General features: G+C 49.8%; 1 protein-coding gene and 1 long non-coding RNA gene across 2 annotated transcripts in view; both read left to right on the top strand.

The window, feature by feature from the left end:
- LOC309353444 overlaps nucleotides 1-18,961 on the top strand; it is a 162,835-nt gene that overhangs the window by 133,010 nt on the left and 10,864 nt on the right. The window lies entirely within an intron of this gene.
- Nucleotides 15-18,961, top strand: part of HACD1 (3-hydroxyacyl-CoA dehydratase 1) — a 29,687-nt gene continuing 10,740 nt past the window's right edge. Inside the window, 6 exon segments of the mRNA XM_081882626.1 lie at nucleotides 15-522; nucleotides 1,908-2,259; nucleotides 2,261-2,412; nucleotides 14,110-14,227; nucleotides 17,625-17,643; nucleotides 17,725-17,813. Coding sequence (XP_081738752.1) covers nucleotides 461-522; nucleotides 1,908-2,259; nucleotides 2,261-2,412; nucleotides 14,110-14,227; nucleotides 17,625-17,643; nucleotides 17,725-17,813 — 792 coding nt within the window. The 5' untranslated portion in view covers nucleotides 15-460.

Raw genomic sequence — 18,961 nt, 5'->3', positions numbered from 1 at the left:
CCCTGCTTCTGATTGTCAGGCAGGGTTGTGTGGATGTGTCGATGGAGTAAAAGGCCCTTCAGGCGCGCTTAGGAAAGCCCCTTGCGTCCCCCTCCAATGAGATCTCCTGGGTTCTAGGTGTGTAAGGATGCCTGGTCCGCCAGGTGAGGATGCGGAGGCTGGACTAGGCAAGTGGGACCTGAATCAATGCATAGAAAACCTGTATGCACACACGCTCTCTCTCAACAATCAGGAGAAACTATGACATCAGGGACAGCCATCACTCGCAAAGAAAATGGGCTAAATGAATATATGATATGATATTTCATTATTGGGCAAACTCTGGCTGGGCTAGGCAAGAAGGAAGCATGGAAACTCCATTTCCCGCCTCCGTCCCTGGCACAAGCTAGTGGCCAGCAGATTGAAAGCTGCAGCACCTGACATTTCTGGGAGCTGTCCAGCATGCCTGAGCCTCAGGGATATGGCCAGACAGCAGCTTACATTGTTGCCCACAGTGCTGCTGGATCATGGACCAAGGAACGGGTGAGAGACACTGTAGCCTTGCTGTTATAGGATATTGAGAGGGAGGGCATAACTCTCGCATGGAGGTCACAGCTGACTTGGGTTCAGCTTACTCAGGACAGGACAGGTATATCCTTCTCCTCCCTCTTTCTCTTTACTTTAGCAGTATGTACTGTGGCAAATTGTTACACTCACTCTTCAGGCTTTGGCGTAGTTAGGGATCCTATACTCTTATAATTAAGGTGTTTGCTGAATGATTTGCTGTCTGCCCTTCTTATTGGGCATAAGCTTAAGGGCAGAAACACATGTTCAATGAGACAGAAGAGTGCCAATTTCATTTTTCAGCTAGGATGTCCTAATGTTCACTCCTGGAAATACTATAGGAAAGAAACTTTAGGATGAGCCAGAAACAAAAATTCATGAATCTGTTTTATATTAGAATTGCTTTGCACATTAAAAAAGAATATTTGACACATGTTCAGTCTCTCTGGGTGCACGTGTATTCCCCAGCTGTGTTCCCTTATCTTAATTCATGTGGTCTGCAGCATGCTGATATTATATTAATTTATAAATGGATTTGTATTCCTTTTTTATTTCTCATATTGCATTTTATTGTATTACAATTTGAATTCTAATCTAAACCTAAGACAATAAAATGTAAGAAATAGAAGAAGCAACAAAAATACAGTTAAAAATCATACAGCACCTAGCCCAGCAGATTACAATTGCAGAAGAACCAGTGAGTGGTCTGCCAAGACCATCAAGCAATTTTCAAGAGGTCCATGGGGGGAAATGGTTTGGCAACCATTGCATTAGGAATAGAGGAAGGGTCCTGCTGGTCCAACCAAAGGCCTGTCCTATATGTTGCATTCTCACAGTGGCCAACCATATGCATGTGAAAAACCTTGATATTTCATATGGGTTAGTAATTTATAAATATTGTGTGTTTGGGAGATTCCATTGTTGAAGGAGCCAGGCAAGTTTCTTGGTGAGTTAATCACCCTAAGTAGTGGTCCTTAGTATAAGAAAGGAAGTTGCTTTCTACTGGGTGGCTGATGGGGGCTGGTAGTGAGAAGGACAAAAGCCAGAGTTGAGTTCAGTGAGAAAGCTGGGCTATAGACAGGCGAGTGAGAGCCATGCCTGATTTCTGCTTGAATCCAAAGCTGTGACAATGGGAGAAGCAAGACCTTCTGGGATGTTAATGCTGTGAACCATGGCAAGTTGTATACATGTGTAAATAAACCATATACCCTATACATGTGTAAATAAACCATATACCCTAAAGACAACACAGTCTCTACTGTCCCTCACTGCAAGGAAGCCAAACGCTGGGCGTGCAACAATATGTTTTATTTTAAAAATAATTAAAAATAAAATAAATGCATATTTCCACCACACTTGTCAAGGAAGATGGTCCAAGAGGATGGTCCTGTTCGAGTGAAAGAGCAACGTGGCGCGGGAAGGGTGCGGACGAGTCCCAGCTTGAGAGGCGAGTCTCGTCATCCTGGCGCACAGAGGCGGCCGGGTCTCTGGTATCCTCCGGAGCCCCTGCGCGGCCGGGAGGGGGCCGGGCGAAGCCTCCGAGCAGCTGTCCAAGCAGCAGCTGCCGCCGGGCTCAGCGAAGACGGATGGGGCGAGCGCCAGAGCCAGCTGCCTGCCTGCCTGCCTGCCTGCCTGCGCGCCCGACTCCGCCTCCGCCTGGCCTCCGCCTCCTCCGGCCGCCCCCCACGTGTGTCCGTCTGTCTCCGCCTGGCCTCCGGGGAGGGAAAGCATGGCGTCCAGCGAAGAGGACGGCGGAGCCGGCAACGGCTCGCTGGAGGAGAAGGAGAGCGGCAAGGCGGCCGCCCCTCGGCGCCGCGGCTCCGTCACCACCGCCTGGCTCATCTTCTACAACATCACCATGACGGCGGGGTGAGTGAGGGAGGGAGAGCGCGCGCCCGGCGGAGCTGGCCGAGCGGCGGGGCCGGGGCTCTGTCGCCGGCTGCTCTCTCGCCCACTCGCCCGGGGAGGAGAGAGGGGCAGCCGGGGAGCCCTCGGACCAGGGGGGCGGCGGGCGGCGCAGAAGGGCGGCGGCCGCGGGGGGGGGGGCGAAGCTCTGGCTTGCCTGCATTTCCTAATACGGTGCAGCCTCCCAGCAAGGCGAGCACGTCATGCCTCTAACCCGCCGCAGAGGTTAAGTATAGCCGCAGCCCGGAATGCCGGGCGGGGGTGCACTGGGGCGGCTGCATGGGGCAGACTGCTTCCCTCGGCATAATTTACGGCGGCTGCCGCGCAAGACGCATCCCCGCTCGGCCACTGGCGGCCGCTTGCTTCCCCAGGCGAGCGAGCCGCGCTCCCCTCCCACTCCCGCAGGAGCGCAGGCTGCTGGGCCCTCCGGAGAACACCTGCCCGCCGTGCCAGAAGCCGAGCAGGGACAGACGGCGGGTTACGCCACAAGCCAGCCCCTCAGCCACCCCCCAAAACAGAAGAGCCTTGTGCCACCTTGAAGTGTGCTGCCCAGCAAAGTGTGCTGGACTCAAATCAAAGAGCAGAGAGGCGGCAAAGCTCTCTTGTTCTATGGGCAGCTTCCTCCCGAGCCAACTAGACGTGGCTGCTGCACTAAGGATTTTGTTGCACCTCCTCCCCCCATGCTGGCCGTGCTAAATGTAAAGATATACATTAACACCGTTGTGGTATAGTGGTTAAGGATTGGGACCTTGGAGAGCAGCGCACTGGGCAACCCTGAGTCCCTGTCCCTCAGTCTAACCTAACCTGCCTCACAAGGTTGTTGCAGCCATAAAATGGGAAGGGTAATCTCCTGGGAAGGAAAAGAGGGATATAAATAAGTGGAATAATAAATGCATGGCTGGTCTGGCACTTCCACAAGCCGTGCATATGCTAAACGTGTCTTGCATGAGACACCAACACAGGGGTTCACAGTATGCATTTTTTTCCCCTACTTGAAAGTGCTCTTCATATACTGTAGGAAATGTGGCATGAAATTATTGAAAGTGTGGTTTTTCAGTATGTGTGTATTGTGAGGAGTTTCAAAGGATCTGAGTGAATAGGCATTAAAATTGCAATGTTGTTGTTTAGTCATTTAGTCGTGTCCGACTCTTCGTGACCCCATGGACCAGAGCATGCCAGGCACTCCTGTCTTCCACTGTCTCCCGGTTTGGTCAGTTTGGTCAGGCAGTTTGGTCAGTCTCATGTTTGTAGCTTCGAGAACACTGACCAACCATCTCATCTTCTGTCATCCCCTTCTCCTTGTGCCCTCCATCTTTCCCAACATCAGGGTCTTTTCCAGGGAGTCTTCTCTTCTCATGAGGTGGCCAAAGTATTGGAACCTCAACTTCACGATCTGTCCTTCCAGTGAGCACTCAGGGCTGATTTCCTTAAGAATGGATACGTTTGATCTTCTTGCAGTCCATGGGACTCTCAAAATTGCACAAATTTGGACAAAATTGCAAATGTCCAAACAAATTTGGACAAAATTGCAAATGTGGCTTAATGCAAGTAAATATAAAGTGATGCATGTAGGGACAAAAATAAACAAATCCGTACTTTGCATCATAATGGATTCTGAACTGGTGGTGACTAACCACCAGAAAAAAGAACTTTGGGTGGAGGGTTCTTAGCAAATAGTGTGATGAAAATGTCAGCCCTTTGCAGCTGTGAATAAGGTGAATTATGTGTTGCAGATCATTAGGAAAGCAATTGATAGGGGCAGTAGGAAACTACCAATAACATAATACTGTTATACAAATCTGTGGTGCAACTACACATGAAATACTTTATGCAGTTCTAATCCCTGCACCTCAGAAACAATAGAGCTGAACTGGGGAAGGTACGAAAAAAGGTAACCAAAATGACCAATTGTCAGGGTTTCTGGGAGAGAGGAGGAGATGACAGAGGAGACGGAGAGCGAGTGGGAGGAGGGGCAGAAGGATGAGGAAGAAGATGACGGAATTCTGAGGGAATCCACGAGTCTGAGCAGCGAGTCAGAGGATTCTCAAAAGGGGGTTACCTTAATCAAGCAAAGGGGAGGAGAAGGGAGAAGCGGAGAGGAGCCCAGTGGAAGACAGAGGAAGCAAGAGACGTCTCAGCCGGAACGGAGTAAAGGGGGTGGAGTCGTCAGCCTCTCGGAGGGAGCAGGATTAGGAGAGAACAGAGAGAGGGGGTTGGAGCAGGGTGTTCAGCCGGAAAGGGTGGAGAGCAGAGCAGGGGGTGGTGTAGCGGTCGAAAGAAAGGTCAGCAGCAACGTACGCGCGCCAAGTTCAAACGTAGAGGCGCGCGGAAGTGGAGAGAGCTCAGGGGAGGAGCCCGGCCCTAAAGCCAGAAAGAGGGGGGAAGAGGCGGCAGAGGATTCAGCCTCAGGCGAGTCACGGAGAGAGGGAACCCAGGGGGGCAGGAAGACCCTGCGGAAAAGAAAGGAGAGGAAGAGGTGGTCTAGAGCCAGGCTATTAAGTTGGTGCGGAAGAGGGGAGGAGTCAGAGGGGACTTCAGCGGTCTAACGTGGCAGACGTACGGCCACAATGCTGAACTGTACGAGAAGCAGAAATCTTCAATAAACTTTTCCTGTAAATAAGCTGCAACGGAGTGAGGTCTCTTGTGAGCTGGGACCAGACCTGGGTGGCCGTGACAGTAAGTCCCCTCTCTCAAAGCAAAAATTTTTTTTTGCGAAGCTCACGAACGGGAGCAGCCATGAGCGCTGAGGAGCAGCTGGTTGCATTGCGGAATCAGGTTACCGCTCTCACATCGGCAGTCATTGCTTCGCAGAAGAAGAATGACGACTTGGAGAAGACGTGCCAGGATTTGCAGGCAAGGTGGGAGCGCGCGGACAAGGCGGGGGCCCCAGGATCCAGAGCGGAGGGCATTGCGCTTGGACGGAGGGGGGGTGCCCTAGTTCCGCATTTTCATGGCAACTTGCAAGACTATCCCAATTTCAGAGCGGACGTTGTATATGCACTGCACTTACTCCGTCACGATTTTAAAGATGAGGAGGAGAGAGTGGGGTTCATTGTTTCGCACCTGCATGGGGAGGCCAGGGCTTGGCTACGCAATTTGTGGCGCGAAGATGGACCGGCCCGTCGCGATTCAACTGCGTTCATCAAAGCGATGGATTCTTGTTTTCAATCCTCTGTGGATGTGGACATTGCGCGCCGTCAAATGCACGGGCTGAGGCAGGGGAAAGCGACTGTGCGCCAATACCACTCTAAATTTTTTGCATTGCTCACCGCCTTAGATTGGCCAAAGGACAGTAAACCGGTCAGAGATCTTTTTTGGGAGGGATTGAGCCCCCCCATCAAGGATGAGATCGCTAGGGGGGACAGACCCCAGACCCTAGAAGACGTGGTGCAACGGGCTTTAGCTCTTGGAATTCGACATGAGGGGCGTCCGTGGCATGAGGAGGACGGGCCCCAAGCGCGTGCGCAAGCAAGGACTCTCCCTTTTGGGCACAGGGACTTCAGCCGTGCGCACCCCTCGCCAATGGGGAAGGACAGAGAGGAGCCAATGGAGATTGGTGGTGCTAGGGCTCAGAAGCCATCCCAGAGCCCTGTCCCTGGTGCAGCCAAAGCGAAGCCTCCTAGAGGAACCAGGAAGTGTTACATCTGTGACAGTGCGCACCATATGGCGAAAGAGTGCCCCCAGAGGCTCCAGAAGCACACTGCAGCGCTGGCAACTGTAACAGCAGAGGTGCAACCAGGGGAGCAGCTTCAGGGAAACGACAGTGCCTGGCTGGAAGCAGAGCTACTGGGGCTCAGCCAGGCGGATCTGTAGACAAGCCCCCAGCATCACTGCAGAGCGTGGACCCTTTGCCTCCCAAACCGGCAGTTCTGCTCACAGCAACACTCCAGTTGCCTGATGGGAGACTCCTCGAGGTTCCAATAACGATCGATTCGGGAAGCAACGCCGACTTCATGGGACTGCAGTTCGTTAAGCAGCACAACATGGCGCTCCTGCCTGCAACGACGCCTCTGAACGTGGTCACGGTGGACGGCAGGAAGTTGCTGGGGGGGCAAGTGGTGCAGCAAACCCCTCCCATGATGATGCAGATTGGCAACCATCGAGAGCTTATTAGTTTCAATGTCACCCACTTATCGGACACACCCATCGTGTTAGGCATGAGTTGGCTGGAGAGGCACAGTCCCGCGGTTGCGTGGTACCAGAGGCAGATCAACTTTTGTTCATCGTATTGTGCTCAGCATTGCTTTCAGACCGATCAGGGAGGAGAAGCTGAGCAGCCATTGCATCTGGGTATGGTGCAAACAGTGCCTCACAAGTACCAGGACTTCTTGGAGGTTTTCTGTGAGAAGGAAGCTGACAAGTTGCCGCCTCATAGACCTTACGACTGCGCGATTGATTTAGTGCCAGGGGCGCAATTGCCTGCTGCCAAGCTGTACTCCATGTCGGAGGACGAAATGCAAGAGCTTCGGGAGTTCATAGACCATAACCTCAAGCGCGGTTTCATCCAGGAATCTAAAGCAGCGGGAGGCAGCCCTGTTTTCTTTGTGAAGAAGAAGGACACGCCCCAAAAAAGGCTTATAGTGGATTACAGGTTCATCAACAGCTTGACTAAGCCCAAAGCTTTCCCCATGCCCAAGATTGACGACCTTTTAGCGACCGTCAGGAGGGGCAAGATTTTCACCAAGCTGGACCTACGTGGAGCTTACAATCTCATCCGCATCCGGAAAGGAGATGAGTGGAAGACCGCCATGTTCACCCCTCTGGGCACATACGAATACAGAGTCATGCCTTTCGGCCTCCAAAATGGCAGCCACGTTTTTCAAGCATTTATGCACCACGTGCTAGCAGGTCTCCTCTACAAAAAGTGTGTCTGCTTTCTCGACGATATCCTGATTTTCTCGGAATCGCCGGAGGATCACGATAAGGACGTGAGGGAGGTCCTGCAGAGGCTGAAGGAACACAGGCTGTACGCCAAGTTGGAAAAGTGCCAGTTTGATGTCAGAGAGGTTGATTTCCTTGGCTACAAGTTGTCCGACGAGGGACTGGCCATGGACAGGGCTAAGGTTCAAGCGCTGTTGGACTGGAAAAGCCCTCGAAATCGGAAAGAGGTCCAGAGGTTCATCGGCTTTGCCAATTTTTACCGCAAGTTTATTAAAGGTTTTGCGAACGCGACGGCGGCGATCACTGACACCCTCAGTTCCAAGAAGAAGAAGTTCGTCTGGACCGAACAAGCGGAGCGGTCCTTCCGGACGCTTAAGGGTCTTTTCGCCTCCGAAGAGCAGCTGCTCCACGTGAATCCCGGCAGACCCATGCGGGTAGAGACCGATGCGTCGGATAGAGCGGTTGGGGCCGTTCTTTTGCAAGAGGATTCACAAGGCAACTGGCGACCGGGTGCGTTCTACTCCCGGAAGCTCAGCAAGACGGAGCGCAATTATACCATATGGGACAGGGAGTTGTTGGCCATTCATGCAGCTTTCAAAGCGTGGCGACACTTCTTAATAGGAGCCAAGCACACGGTGCAGGTCCGCACGGATCACAAGAACTTAGAGTATTGGCGGACGGCTAAGTTGCAGACCCAGCGACACATGCGCTGGGCGGAGTTCTTTGCGGACTTCGACTTCAAAATAGAATACATCCCAGGAGACTCCAATGTTATTGCAGACGCGCTGTCCCGAAAGCCGCAATACTTGGAGGAAGCAGCTCCAATCGCAGCAAAGCACATTTTCGCACCGCAGGCGTGGACGTGCGCTACCATCGCAGTCGACCTGGACGCGGTGCGACGCGCGTTGCAAAGGGATCAGTTTGCACAGTCTAAGATGGAGGAGCTACGCGGAGGGTCGCGACACAACGATGAGTTTCAATTACAAGATGGACTTTTGACTCGTAAGGGTGCCCTTTACGTGCCCACCGACGATCTTCGAGCCAAGGTTCTGCAACAGTTGCATGACGCCCCTAGTGCAGGCCATTTCGGCAAAGAAAAGACGATGGAGTTGGTGGCTAGAGACTTTTGGTGGCCCCAGATGAGAGGAGAGGTGGCGGACTACGTCGCCAGGTGTGATATCTGCCAGAGGTCCAAACCAGTGCACCAGAAGCAGGCGGGATTGCTAGAACCGCTGGAGACACCGCAGCAACCATGGGAGAGGGTAGCGTTGGACTTTGTTACAGACCTGCCCAGCTCCAGAGGTAAGACGGCGGTGTTAGTGGTGGTGGACTTGTTCACCAAGATGGCGCACTTCATCCCTTGTGCCAAGGTGGCGACGGCAGAACAGACCGCAAAGCTCTTCATCGATCACGTCTTCAGAGTGCATGGACTTCCGCAGTCCGTCTTGTCCGACAGGGGGCGCCAGTTTGTTTCCACTTTCTGGCGAAAGCTTCTGGGCATCTTGCACGTCAAAATCAACCTGACATCGGCGAGGCATCCACAAACCAACGGTCAAGCGGAGAGGGTCAACGCGATCATGCAGCAGTACCTGCGGTGCTACGCCAACCAGCGACCTGCGGCGTGGGTGGACTATCTGCCGATGGCTGAATTCGCCTACAACAACACGAAACACGCTTCCACCGGGGTGACGCCTTTCTTCGCGAACAATGGCCGTCATCCCAGAACCTTCCCGAGATTTGCGGCACCAGGAGGGGGGGGGCCTCAAGATGCCGACCAGTTTGCAGCGGAGTTGCAAGAGGTGCACGAGGAGCTGCGGAGACATTTGGAGCTGGCAAAACAGGCGTATAAGGTGCAGGCCGATAAGCACAGGAGGGCGGGAGAGGACATCCAGGTTGGGGACTGGGTGTGGTTAGCAGCCCACGCGATGCCGGCCAGGTCATTGGCCAAGAAGAAGTTAGGACACAGGCAGCTAGGGCCATATCAAGTTGAGGCTAAGATCAATCCGGTGGCTTTTCGTATAGCCCTTCCGGAAGGTTCCAGGGTGCACCCGGTCTTTCATAGGTCGGTGCTCACTCCCTACAAAACCCCACACAGGTTTCAAGAGTCAGGAGCACCCCCAGAGCCACGTAGGAGGGCGCCTGAGAGGGGGGAATCGCCAAGACCAGAACCTCTTAACGAGGTCACAGAGATACTGGACTCGAGATGGGGGGAGGAGGGAGTTGAATATTTTCTCGCCAGGGAGGGCACACCAGCCGCTGCTAATAGTTGGGTGCCAAGCTACGAGTTAGACGAACCCCTTTTGAAAGAAGAGTTCCATGCACTTTTCCCACATAGACCCATGCCAGCTGAGTACTTTGATGACTGGCTTTTCACACCCACATTGTCAGATAGCACGTTCAGGGGTTTCTCTTCCCCCGAGGAAGGAACACCAGAATCAAGCCCGCCCAGGGGATCGTGCTCGGGGGTGGACACGGAAACCCCTTATTGGTGGGAGGAGCAGCCAGAGGAGGAATGGCGTAAGAGGTGGCTGATAGGTCCTTGGCGGGCAGCACCGGAGGAAGTAGCGATGGAAGCAGAGACTGAGAAGCATTTGGGGGAAGAACCCGACTTCGAATACACTTACACAGAACTGCCAGCAGAGAACATTGACGTAGACGACCTGTATCCTGAGCCTACCCCCGAAGAGCCGCAGTTTCCACAACCGGTCCCCGGCGAGCGGGAGGGGGGAAGGGGGGGCTTCGAGGGGGGGATGGATGTCAGGGTTTCTGGGAGAGAGGAGGAGATGACAGAGGAGACGGAGAGCGAGTGGGAGGAGGGGCAGAAGGATGAGGAAGAAGATGACGGAATTCTGAGGGAATCCACGAGTCTGAGCAGCGAGTCAGAGGATTCTCAAAAGGGGGTTACCTTAATCAAGCAAAGGGGAGGAGAAGGGAGAAGCGGAGAGGAGCCCAGTGGAAGACAGAGGAAGCAAGAGACGTCTCAGCCGGAACGGAGTAAAGGGGGTGGAGTCGTCAGCCTCTCGGAGGGAGCAGGATTAGGAGAGAACAGAGAGAGGGGGTTGGAGCAGGGTGTTCAGCCGGAAAGGGTGGAGAGCAGAGCAGGGGGTGGTGTAGCGGTCGAAAGAAAGGTCAGCAGCAACGTACGCGCGCCAAGTTCAAACGTAGAGGCGCGCGGAAGTGGAGAGAGCTCAGGGGAGGAGCCCGGCCCTAAAGCCAGAAAGAGGGGGGAAGAGGCGGCAGAGGATTCAGCCTCAGGCGAGTCACGGAGAGAGGGAACCCAGGGGGGCAGGAAGACCCTGCGGAAAAGAAAGGAGAGGAAGAGGTGGTCTAGAGCCAGGCTATTAAGTTGGTGCGGAAGAGGGGAGGAGTCAGAGGGGACTTCAGCGGTCTAACGTGGCAGACGTACGGCCACAATGCTGAACTGTACGAGAAGCAGAAATCTTCAATAAACTTTTCCTGTAAATAAGCTGCAACGGAGTGAGGTCTCTTGTGAGCTGGGACCAGACCTGGGTGGCCGTGACACCAATGAAGAAATGTTATGACCTTTGGGGCTTTTTAAGTTTAAGGGGAAAACAGTGAGTGAATGAAAGGCTTGATAGAGGTGTTTAAAATTATGCATGGTATGGGGTAAACTAGACATAGTTTTTCTCTCACTTTCCCATTGGTTCATCCAATGAATCCAAATATTGGAATATTCAGGATAGACAAAAGGAAGTAAAATACCTAGTTAAACTATGGAATTCACTGACTGAGGGTGTAGTGATGGCCACCAACTTAGGTGGCTTTAAAAGGGATTAGACAAATTCATGAGTGATAAGGCTATCACTGACAACTAGTCATGATGGCTAAGGACCAACGTCAGTATCCAAGGTAGTATGCCTCTGAAAACCAGTTCCCAATGGTCACAAGTGGGAGAGGGCTCTTGTGCTCATGTCCTACTTCTTGGCTTCCTGTAGGCATCTGATTGTCCACTGTGAGACCAGAATGCTGGATGAGTCTCTCTGGGCTCTTCTTTCGTTCTTTTGTAACCAGGAGGACTAGGGGAACATGCTGGTGCCTTTCACCTAGCACATCTTCAGTGTCTGTAGGAGCTGGTCCATCTGTGCTATGTCAGCTAGTAAGCAACAGCATTCTCAGAAGCGCCTCCCACATGCAGATCACAAGACCAAGAGGGCTGTGTATGTGAAATTTCAGCCTGAAGAGGAACTACAGGAGCTGCAGAATCCAGGGTAGTTGGTATAGAAGTGCCATAGACATTCATCATTATGGAACAAGGCGTCTTGTATTTGCTTTTTGTTTTGATCATGGACCTTCTGAATGCACACCACAGTTCTGATAAACAACAGCTGCCTTAGCAGGATGGAACTTGAAATCCTATTGCACGCTTATCATAGGAAAGTTGAATTGGAAGAGTGGCTCTTTGTGTTGGATTGGCCATGGGAATTTGAGCAAACCCTGGCCTCAACATCTTGTATTCCAGAACTAGAGTAAAAAGCCCTGGTTGGACTTTGGACTGGGGTTGAGACCATGGTTTCTAGATGTTTCGCAAGGAAACCTACATGTGGAATGAATGCCTTTTTTAAATACGGTAGCACTTTTTGGGTGTCCAGATGAGCACGTGTAGGTCTAAAGGATAGGGAGTTATATTCACAAGCCTTACCGCTCAATGTCCACACATGTTCTAGCTCTGCTTTCAGTATGTGAAGGTCTGAAGGGGGATTTCAGATGCTTTGGGTTGAAGGTGCTTAGAATGCTCATTGGGATCAGGAATTCTGCATAGTCAGGCTTCCCCAGTCAAGGGTGGGTTCTAACCATATTCAGCAAAGCACAGGTCAGGAGAGGTGTGGCCAGGGCTGGTACGCACATAGATGTCCAGCGCAGACCCAGTACAACCTCCTACATGTCTGAGCTCTCACACATTCCTTTGAACACCTAAGGGGTCTTATATCAGTTATGGAAGGAATTTCTCATTAAAATATATATTATTACATTTATATCCCACCTTTCATTCAGTAGTGCAAAGCAACATAAATTATTCAACAAACCTGTGAGATAGATGAGCCTAGGGCTTTTTCCCCAGGAGGAACTACAGGAACTCAGTTCCGGCACCTCTCAGGTGGGCGCCATTGCCATTCTAAGAGAATGAGAGAGGTGTTCATGGTGAGTTCTGGCGTTTCTTTTTTCGAGAAAAATAGCACTGGGTGAGGCTAAGAGAGTGTGTCCAGTGAGCTCTATAGCTGATCTCCCTTTCTGCAGCCCTCCTTTTCGCAGACGCCCTCCATGGTAACCTCTTACATTTTCCTCCTATGACACATTGCAACAACTAAACACCCTTTTTGTCTTCTGTCCAATTATAAAGCCACTGTTCCCTCCTATTCTGCAGCCCCTTTTGTACCCCTGCTTTCATCTCCGCCTCCCTTTTCATGCTTCCTGTTCCCTCCTTTTTGCAGCCGCCTTTGCACCCCCCCATTTTCACCTTTACTTTCTGTTTTCTCCATCCTGCCTTTTCTCAACCCCCTTCCTCTTGCCTACAGACCACGCTCCCCGCTATTTCCATGCCTCTTCCTCTCTTCCATTATACAATCTCCTTTGCACACCCACCCAGCATTATGTTACTATATCTTTAAGATGAATACAATCTCAAGAGCAAGAGTTAGAGATGGAGAAAGTTCAGTTGACGGATGCTGTACATATACAGGTGTTTGCTTGGTAGTAATTCCTACATTGAATCTGGAACTTCCTGTTGGACAACACATGGTATTAGGTATGAAAGTACTATGGAATAGTTGAGGGTTCTTAATCCTTTATCTCCCTCATGTGAGGCAACTGAGGAATGGAAGTTTGAGTACAGTAAAAAGGAAGTAACACTGAAATAGTCCTCTTTATTTTTTTCCAGTGCCCCCTTTCACTCCTACACAGCACATGTCCCTTTTAATTCAATTCACTTCCATCTGCCCCCTCTCCAATTTTGTGCCTCCCGTTTTCTTCCCCCCCCATCACCAAAGCCTTAAAACTCTCTTCTCTCACACCTCCCTCCCCTATTATCCCACATTCCTCCAAATGCCGCGTTTACCTCCACTCTGTTCGACCTGCCCCTGCTCCAATTCCTCCTTTCTCTTCTCCCAGTGACCAGAGGTCTAAAACTGTCACACACAGAGACACTCTTTCCCCCACAGGGCATTCTCTTCACCCCTGCATCAAACCATTTACTACAGACATGAGTACACTCCTTTTTCTTCCTGCCTGCTCCTTCTTCCCCTGCCTCTACTTTCGATCCTTGAGAAGCAGTGAATAAAAGCAGTGTGGTGACAGACCAGTGTAAATACAGTATAGAAAGAAAGAACTTTGCTGAACAGAGTTCTTGAATCCACCCCCCCCCCACTGGGGTTCTAATCCTACCACAAACTATGCAGATGAGCCTAAGTATCTGTGAGGAAACTTTTGTAATTGCAGCAGTTCTATTAAATGTGGTAAATGTTCAGCTGAGGTAGATGAGATTTTGTGTCAAGGGTGCAGTGAGGTAATTTACGCTCTGAGCTTAGTGGAGTTTATAGGGGAGCTGCTGTTTCGACGGCAACATATTTCATGTCATTTACTTCAAAATGCGGTAAGCCAAAAAGTTTGGGAGGCCATTCTGCTCATGCTTTGGAATGGGGTGCTGGACTCCTGCTTCAAAGGCCTGACTGGAAAGTAGTGCTGCTTGGTAGTAGGTCTGGTAAGAAATAAGTTAACTGCACAAATTCATTATTCCATTAAGAATACTGCTTCTCCTCTTTCTAGGTGGCTGGTTTTGGCTATTGCCATGGTGCGGTTTTACATGGAAAAAGGAACACACAAAGGCTTATACAAAAACATTCAAAAGACACTTAAATTTTTCCAGACTTTTGCTTTGCTTGAGGTAAGTTTTTTAAGCAATGCATTTTGGGGGGGGGGGGCGGGACCGTGGTGGTCTGGGAAAATACTTTCAACGAAAAATTAACGGACCCAAAGAAGTTTAGTCTGTTGGCAAGCTAACAGAAGTTCCCATACCTTCAGCCAGGGGGAATGGTTCTCATAAATTAGGCAGCCTAAATTAACTGTCTCTGGACTGCTGAGTTTGAGGTCAGAAGCTCCATACACAGAGACGGGACCAGCCCCTATCCTGGCAGCTACCAGTCCGCGTGACATGCTGACTCTAGGCCTGTATGGAGGTGCTGTTTGTATCAATGGGTGCCTCTTCATGGAGGCTGTATTTTTAGCTCAAGGAGTATGATTTGTGTGGTTGCAGTGATCCTTTATCTGAGCTGTCATCATTATGCAACTTTATTATTCATTTATTTAATACACACACACTGACACCACTTCTTCCACGACATCTAAGATGGCTTACAGTTTTAAGATATTAAAACATGCTTGATGGCACTCAATGTGGCTGGCTGGCTGCCAGCTAGTATGAACCAGGTCATACAGATTTATTCTTGACACAAAGTTAGCATACAGATTTGCTAAACATTATTTAAACATAAAGAATGTCTAAATAATTTAGAGTGATTATGAGCGCTTTGTGAAAGAGCTTGCAAACTATGCAGAATTTGGGAGAAAGGCACTTTAACTTCGGCTTTTTGTAAATCACCAGTCTTTCGAGTTTCCCACTGATTTGAAATTGAATTTTAAGTTTCTCACCCTCTTTTCCACATAGTTTGCTGCCAGTTATTCATGGAACCCCTGCTGTTTTTCTATATCTGTTGCCAACACTTTGTGTGTGACTTCAGCTCCATGAGTTCCCAAGGTGGTGTTGGGGTTGCCTCCCCATGCTGTGATTCTGTTCCATAGTATGATCCTGGGCATGAATATGCTTTACAGGCCCAGTGCTGTGTTCATCAGCTAGCTGAGAGGGAGGGAATTAAAGTGCACCACACAATGGCATTTGTCTCCAATAGGGGTGGGTAGCTACACCCACCTGCACTTCTCCTGACATTATATATGGCATCAGGTGTGGGACAGTTAAAGCGGGGCTTTGCAGGCACCGCTGATTAGCACTGCCTGCAAAGCCCCATGCACAGCACTTCCAAAGTGTCTACTATCAGCTGATCGTTGGGGGTTGGAAAGCACTGCACACAGTTTTTTGCCTGCATGGACTGATTTCAAACTGTGCAAGACAGAAGGAGCCACCTTCTATTACAGTCATACCTCGGGTTACAGACGCTTCAGGTTGCGCGTTTTTGGGTTGCACACCGTGCTGAACCTGGAAGTACTGGAATGGGTTACTTCTGGGTTTCGGCGCATGTGCAGAAGCACTGAATTGCAACCCGTGCATGCACAGACGCGGCGCTGCGGGTTGTGAATGCTGCGGGTTGCGAACATGCCTCCCACACGGATCATGTTTGCAACCCGAACATCCACTGTATTGTGATGAATGATTGGCAGGTGAGTGACACCACCCACCTGTAAAACATGGCTCAGTGTGTGGACATAAGAATCTGCCCCACTGGCCAGAACCAGTTTTCTTCCTCAGGTGTGCAACATTGTACAGTACAGGCAATGTATGTCGTACAGCTTGCATGCATTTGATCTCAGACTTGCTCCAGCCCTCCTAACCTCCCTGGAGTTTGGAGGATGGCAATTTTTAGGAATCCTCATAGACCCAGATGTGGCCCACCAGCCATTCACTGTTAGTCCCATGTACAATGTTTATTTAGCTGTACCATTATGACATCCAGCTCTATCTCTTTTCCATCTGAAGCAGGAGAGGTGAGACTTGAGGTCTTAGGCAGGGGCTTGGAGGCAGTGATGGGTTAGATGTGGGCCAACAAACAGAAGCTGAATCCCCAAACGACAGAGGTGGTGTATGTCTAAAGCAGGCTTCCTCAACCTCGGCCCTCCAGATGTTTTTGGCCTACAACTCCCATGATCCCTAGCTAGCAGGACCAGTGGTAAGCGATGATGGGAATTGTAGTCTCAGAACATCTGGAGGGCCAAGGTTGAGGAACCCTGGTCTAAAGTCTTCATAGGCAGGAGGTAGGAAGATGGTCTGCCCTGGACAGGGTTGAACTTCATTGGAAAGAGCAGGTCAGCTGTTTGGAGGTGCTCCTGGATTCAGTACTGTCACTAGAGGCTCAGGTGGCCTTAGTGGCTTGGGGTGCTTTTTTCCAGCTCTGGCTGGCTTGCCAGATGTGGCAGCGGTTCAAATCCCCGCGATGGGGTGAGCTCCCGTTGCTCGGTCCCTGCTCCTGCCAACCTAGTAGTTCAAAAGCATGTCAAAATGCAAGTAGATAAATAGGCACCACTCGGGCAGGAAGGTAAACGGTGTTTCCGTGCGCTGCTCTGGTTCACCAGAAGTGGCTTAGTCATGCTGGCCACATGACCCAGAAGCTGTGCACCGGTTCCCTCGGCCAGTAAAGCGAGATGAGTGCCGCAACCCCAGAGTCGGCCACGACTGGACCTAACGGTCAGGGGTCCCTTTACCTAATATTGTAATATCCTCTGTGTGGGGCTGCCCTTGAAGAAGAAGCTTCAACTGGTCCAAAATGCGGCAGCCAGATTACTGGCTGGGGATCCATTTAGATCTCACATAACCCCTGCTTTAAAGCAGCTGCACTGGTTGCAAGTTTGTTTCCAGGCCTAACTTCCAGACCATTAATTTCAGTGACTCTATTGAGAATATGACTTGTATTGCATATACAACCCAATTTAAGCAACTTAAGGCAGCAATCAAAATTTGAAATTGAGTTACAAGCCCCTTTAACATTGCAAATGTCGTGAGCTGTTTGGCTTCTGGGTTCGAGTGCCATGACTGGTCAAGAGATGCATGACTGTACACCTAACAGCAGCCAGTTCGCGGTCATAGAAATATATTGAGATAAATAGCAGAACATTGTACAACCCAAATAGTGCAGCTAACAATTCTAGTAATTTTTATTTTATTTTTATGCTCATTGTATTCCAAGCCTTATGCTTTCCAGTGGAATGGTTGAAACTTTTGCCAGATGTTTTACCTTTCCTGCCCCTATATGTGCAACTTTAAAAAAAAAATATTTATATTGTTTTGCTGTTTATGAAGTGCCTAGTTTTGCAACAGGGTGGTGGTATTCTCCATGCTGTCATGTGCCCACCTGCCAGTAGAGTCATCTCCTGATGCTTATTTCTCCGTGATTGCTGTGAGTCTTCTATAGTTTTCCATGTTAAATTCTATCCCAGCCTAGAAGTTCCATTTCTGTGTTTTATTTCTCACGTGACTATGATGAGAATAGACCAGTTTTTGCTTTTGAAATACTCAGTTGTTCATCCTCCCCATCTCTCTCTCTTTAAATTTACAGATAATCCACTGTGCATTTGGTGAGTCATGGTTTCAGTTTCTCAGTTAACTAAACAAAATCCTGCCCTGTGAGACAAAGGTGACCTGTTTCTCTTTTTAAGGAGTAGTGCACACTTCTATGCTTGTGACCGGGGTCCAAGTGAGTTCCAGAATCTTCATGGTGTGGTTTATTACACATAGTGTAAAGCAGGTAAGTGTCATGAAACTGTTTGTCTCTTCAACTCTGCGTGTTTTTGGTGACAATTCGCAGTCTCCTAAAAGTCAGCAGAGAAGTGTCTTCAGCAAAGCTGAAGGAACCTTCAGAGGGCTGAGGCTGACTTGTAACAGCACACAGCTCTGCAGGCAGAACTTAAAAGTTCCTCATTTGTGTCTGCCTTACGCTTGGGAGGTGAGGACTTAAAGGCCATTGGAGATGGATATCTGAGCTAGGTTGGCCTCCTGCCTGGTTTGCTCTCTCTATGAAACAAGATCAAAGGCTGACATATCTCTTTGGCAACCGATTCACCAAGCTGTCGGGCTGTCCCTGTTTCAGAGAGGACTTAAAATTAGCACATGTTGAATGGACTAAGTCAAAGTAAGCCTTAAGCTAAATGCATGTGAATTAATCTTTCATGCAGGTGTTTGCCTAGTTAGCATTAATGTCATTGTTCTTAGGTATGTGCAGTAAGTGCTTATAATAGGTATAAGGAAAGACTCCTACCATTCCTTTATAAGCTCCCAGGGGGAATTAGCTGAGGCTGGTGAGGTGTATATTACAAAGTTAAATTGGACCAGAGTGATTTTATGTGAAAGCCTAGTGCTTGATGTTACTTACCACTAACTAACATCATACTGATTTCCATTGGGGTAAATGTTCAGGATGTGCTTCCATTGGAAATTTGTGCAGGAATCCTAAGCATTCCTACTAGGAAGGCAAATCACACTCAACCAAACTCAGACCTCTGCTTAGGATTGCCCTGGAAAGTGTGGCATTTTGGCTGGACGATGCCCAATCTTTCACGGAGTGTAGAATGTGCTTTACAATAGTTCATAATTTCAGGCTGTGATAGTTGCTCTGCAATTCAATTTTGTTTTGAATATCTTAACGGTTACAACCAAAATTAACCCTAGCTTTTTCCCCATTTCATTTCAATTTTCATTTGCTGAAAAGGGCCCAGCCATTAAACTGTATCACCAGCAGGTGGCAGTTTTGACTATCTGCTTCTTCATTCCTTTTTATGTTTGTTTTAAACATGCTTGCAGGTGAGAACTCTTGGGCTGATTATTATTTTTAAAAATTGGTATCCCAAACTGTGTGCAGTTTGCTCAGAACCACAACAGCTTGTTTTTAAATGATAG

Source organism: Podarcis melisellensis (assembly GCF_964234715.1).
Source record: "Podarcis melisellensis genome assembly, chromosome: 12".
Classification (NCBI taxonomy): Eukaryota; Metazoa; Chordata; class Lepidosauria; order Squamata; family Lacertidae; genus Podarcis; species Podarcis melisellensis.
Note: the sequence above shows the minus strand (reverse complement) of the source record. Positions and strands in the feature narration are given on the sequence as shown.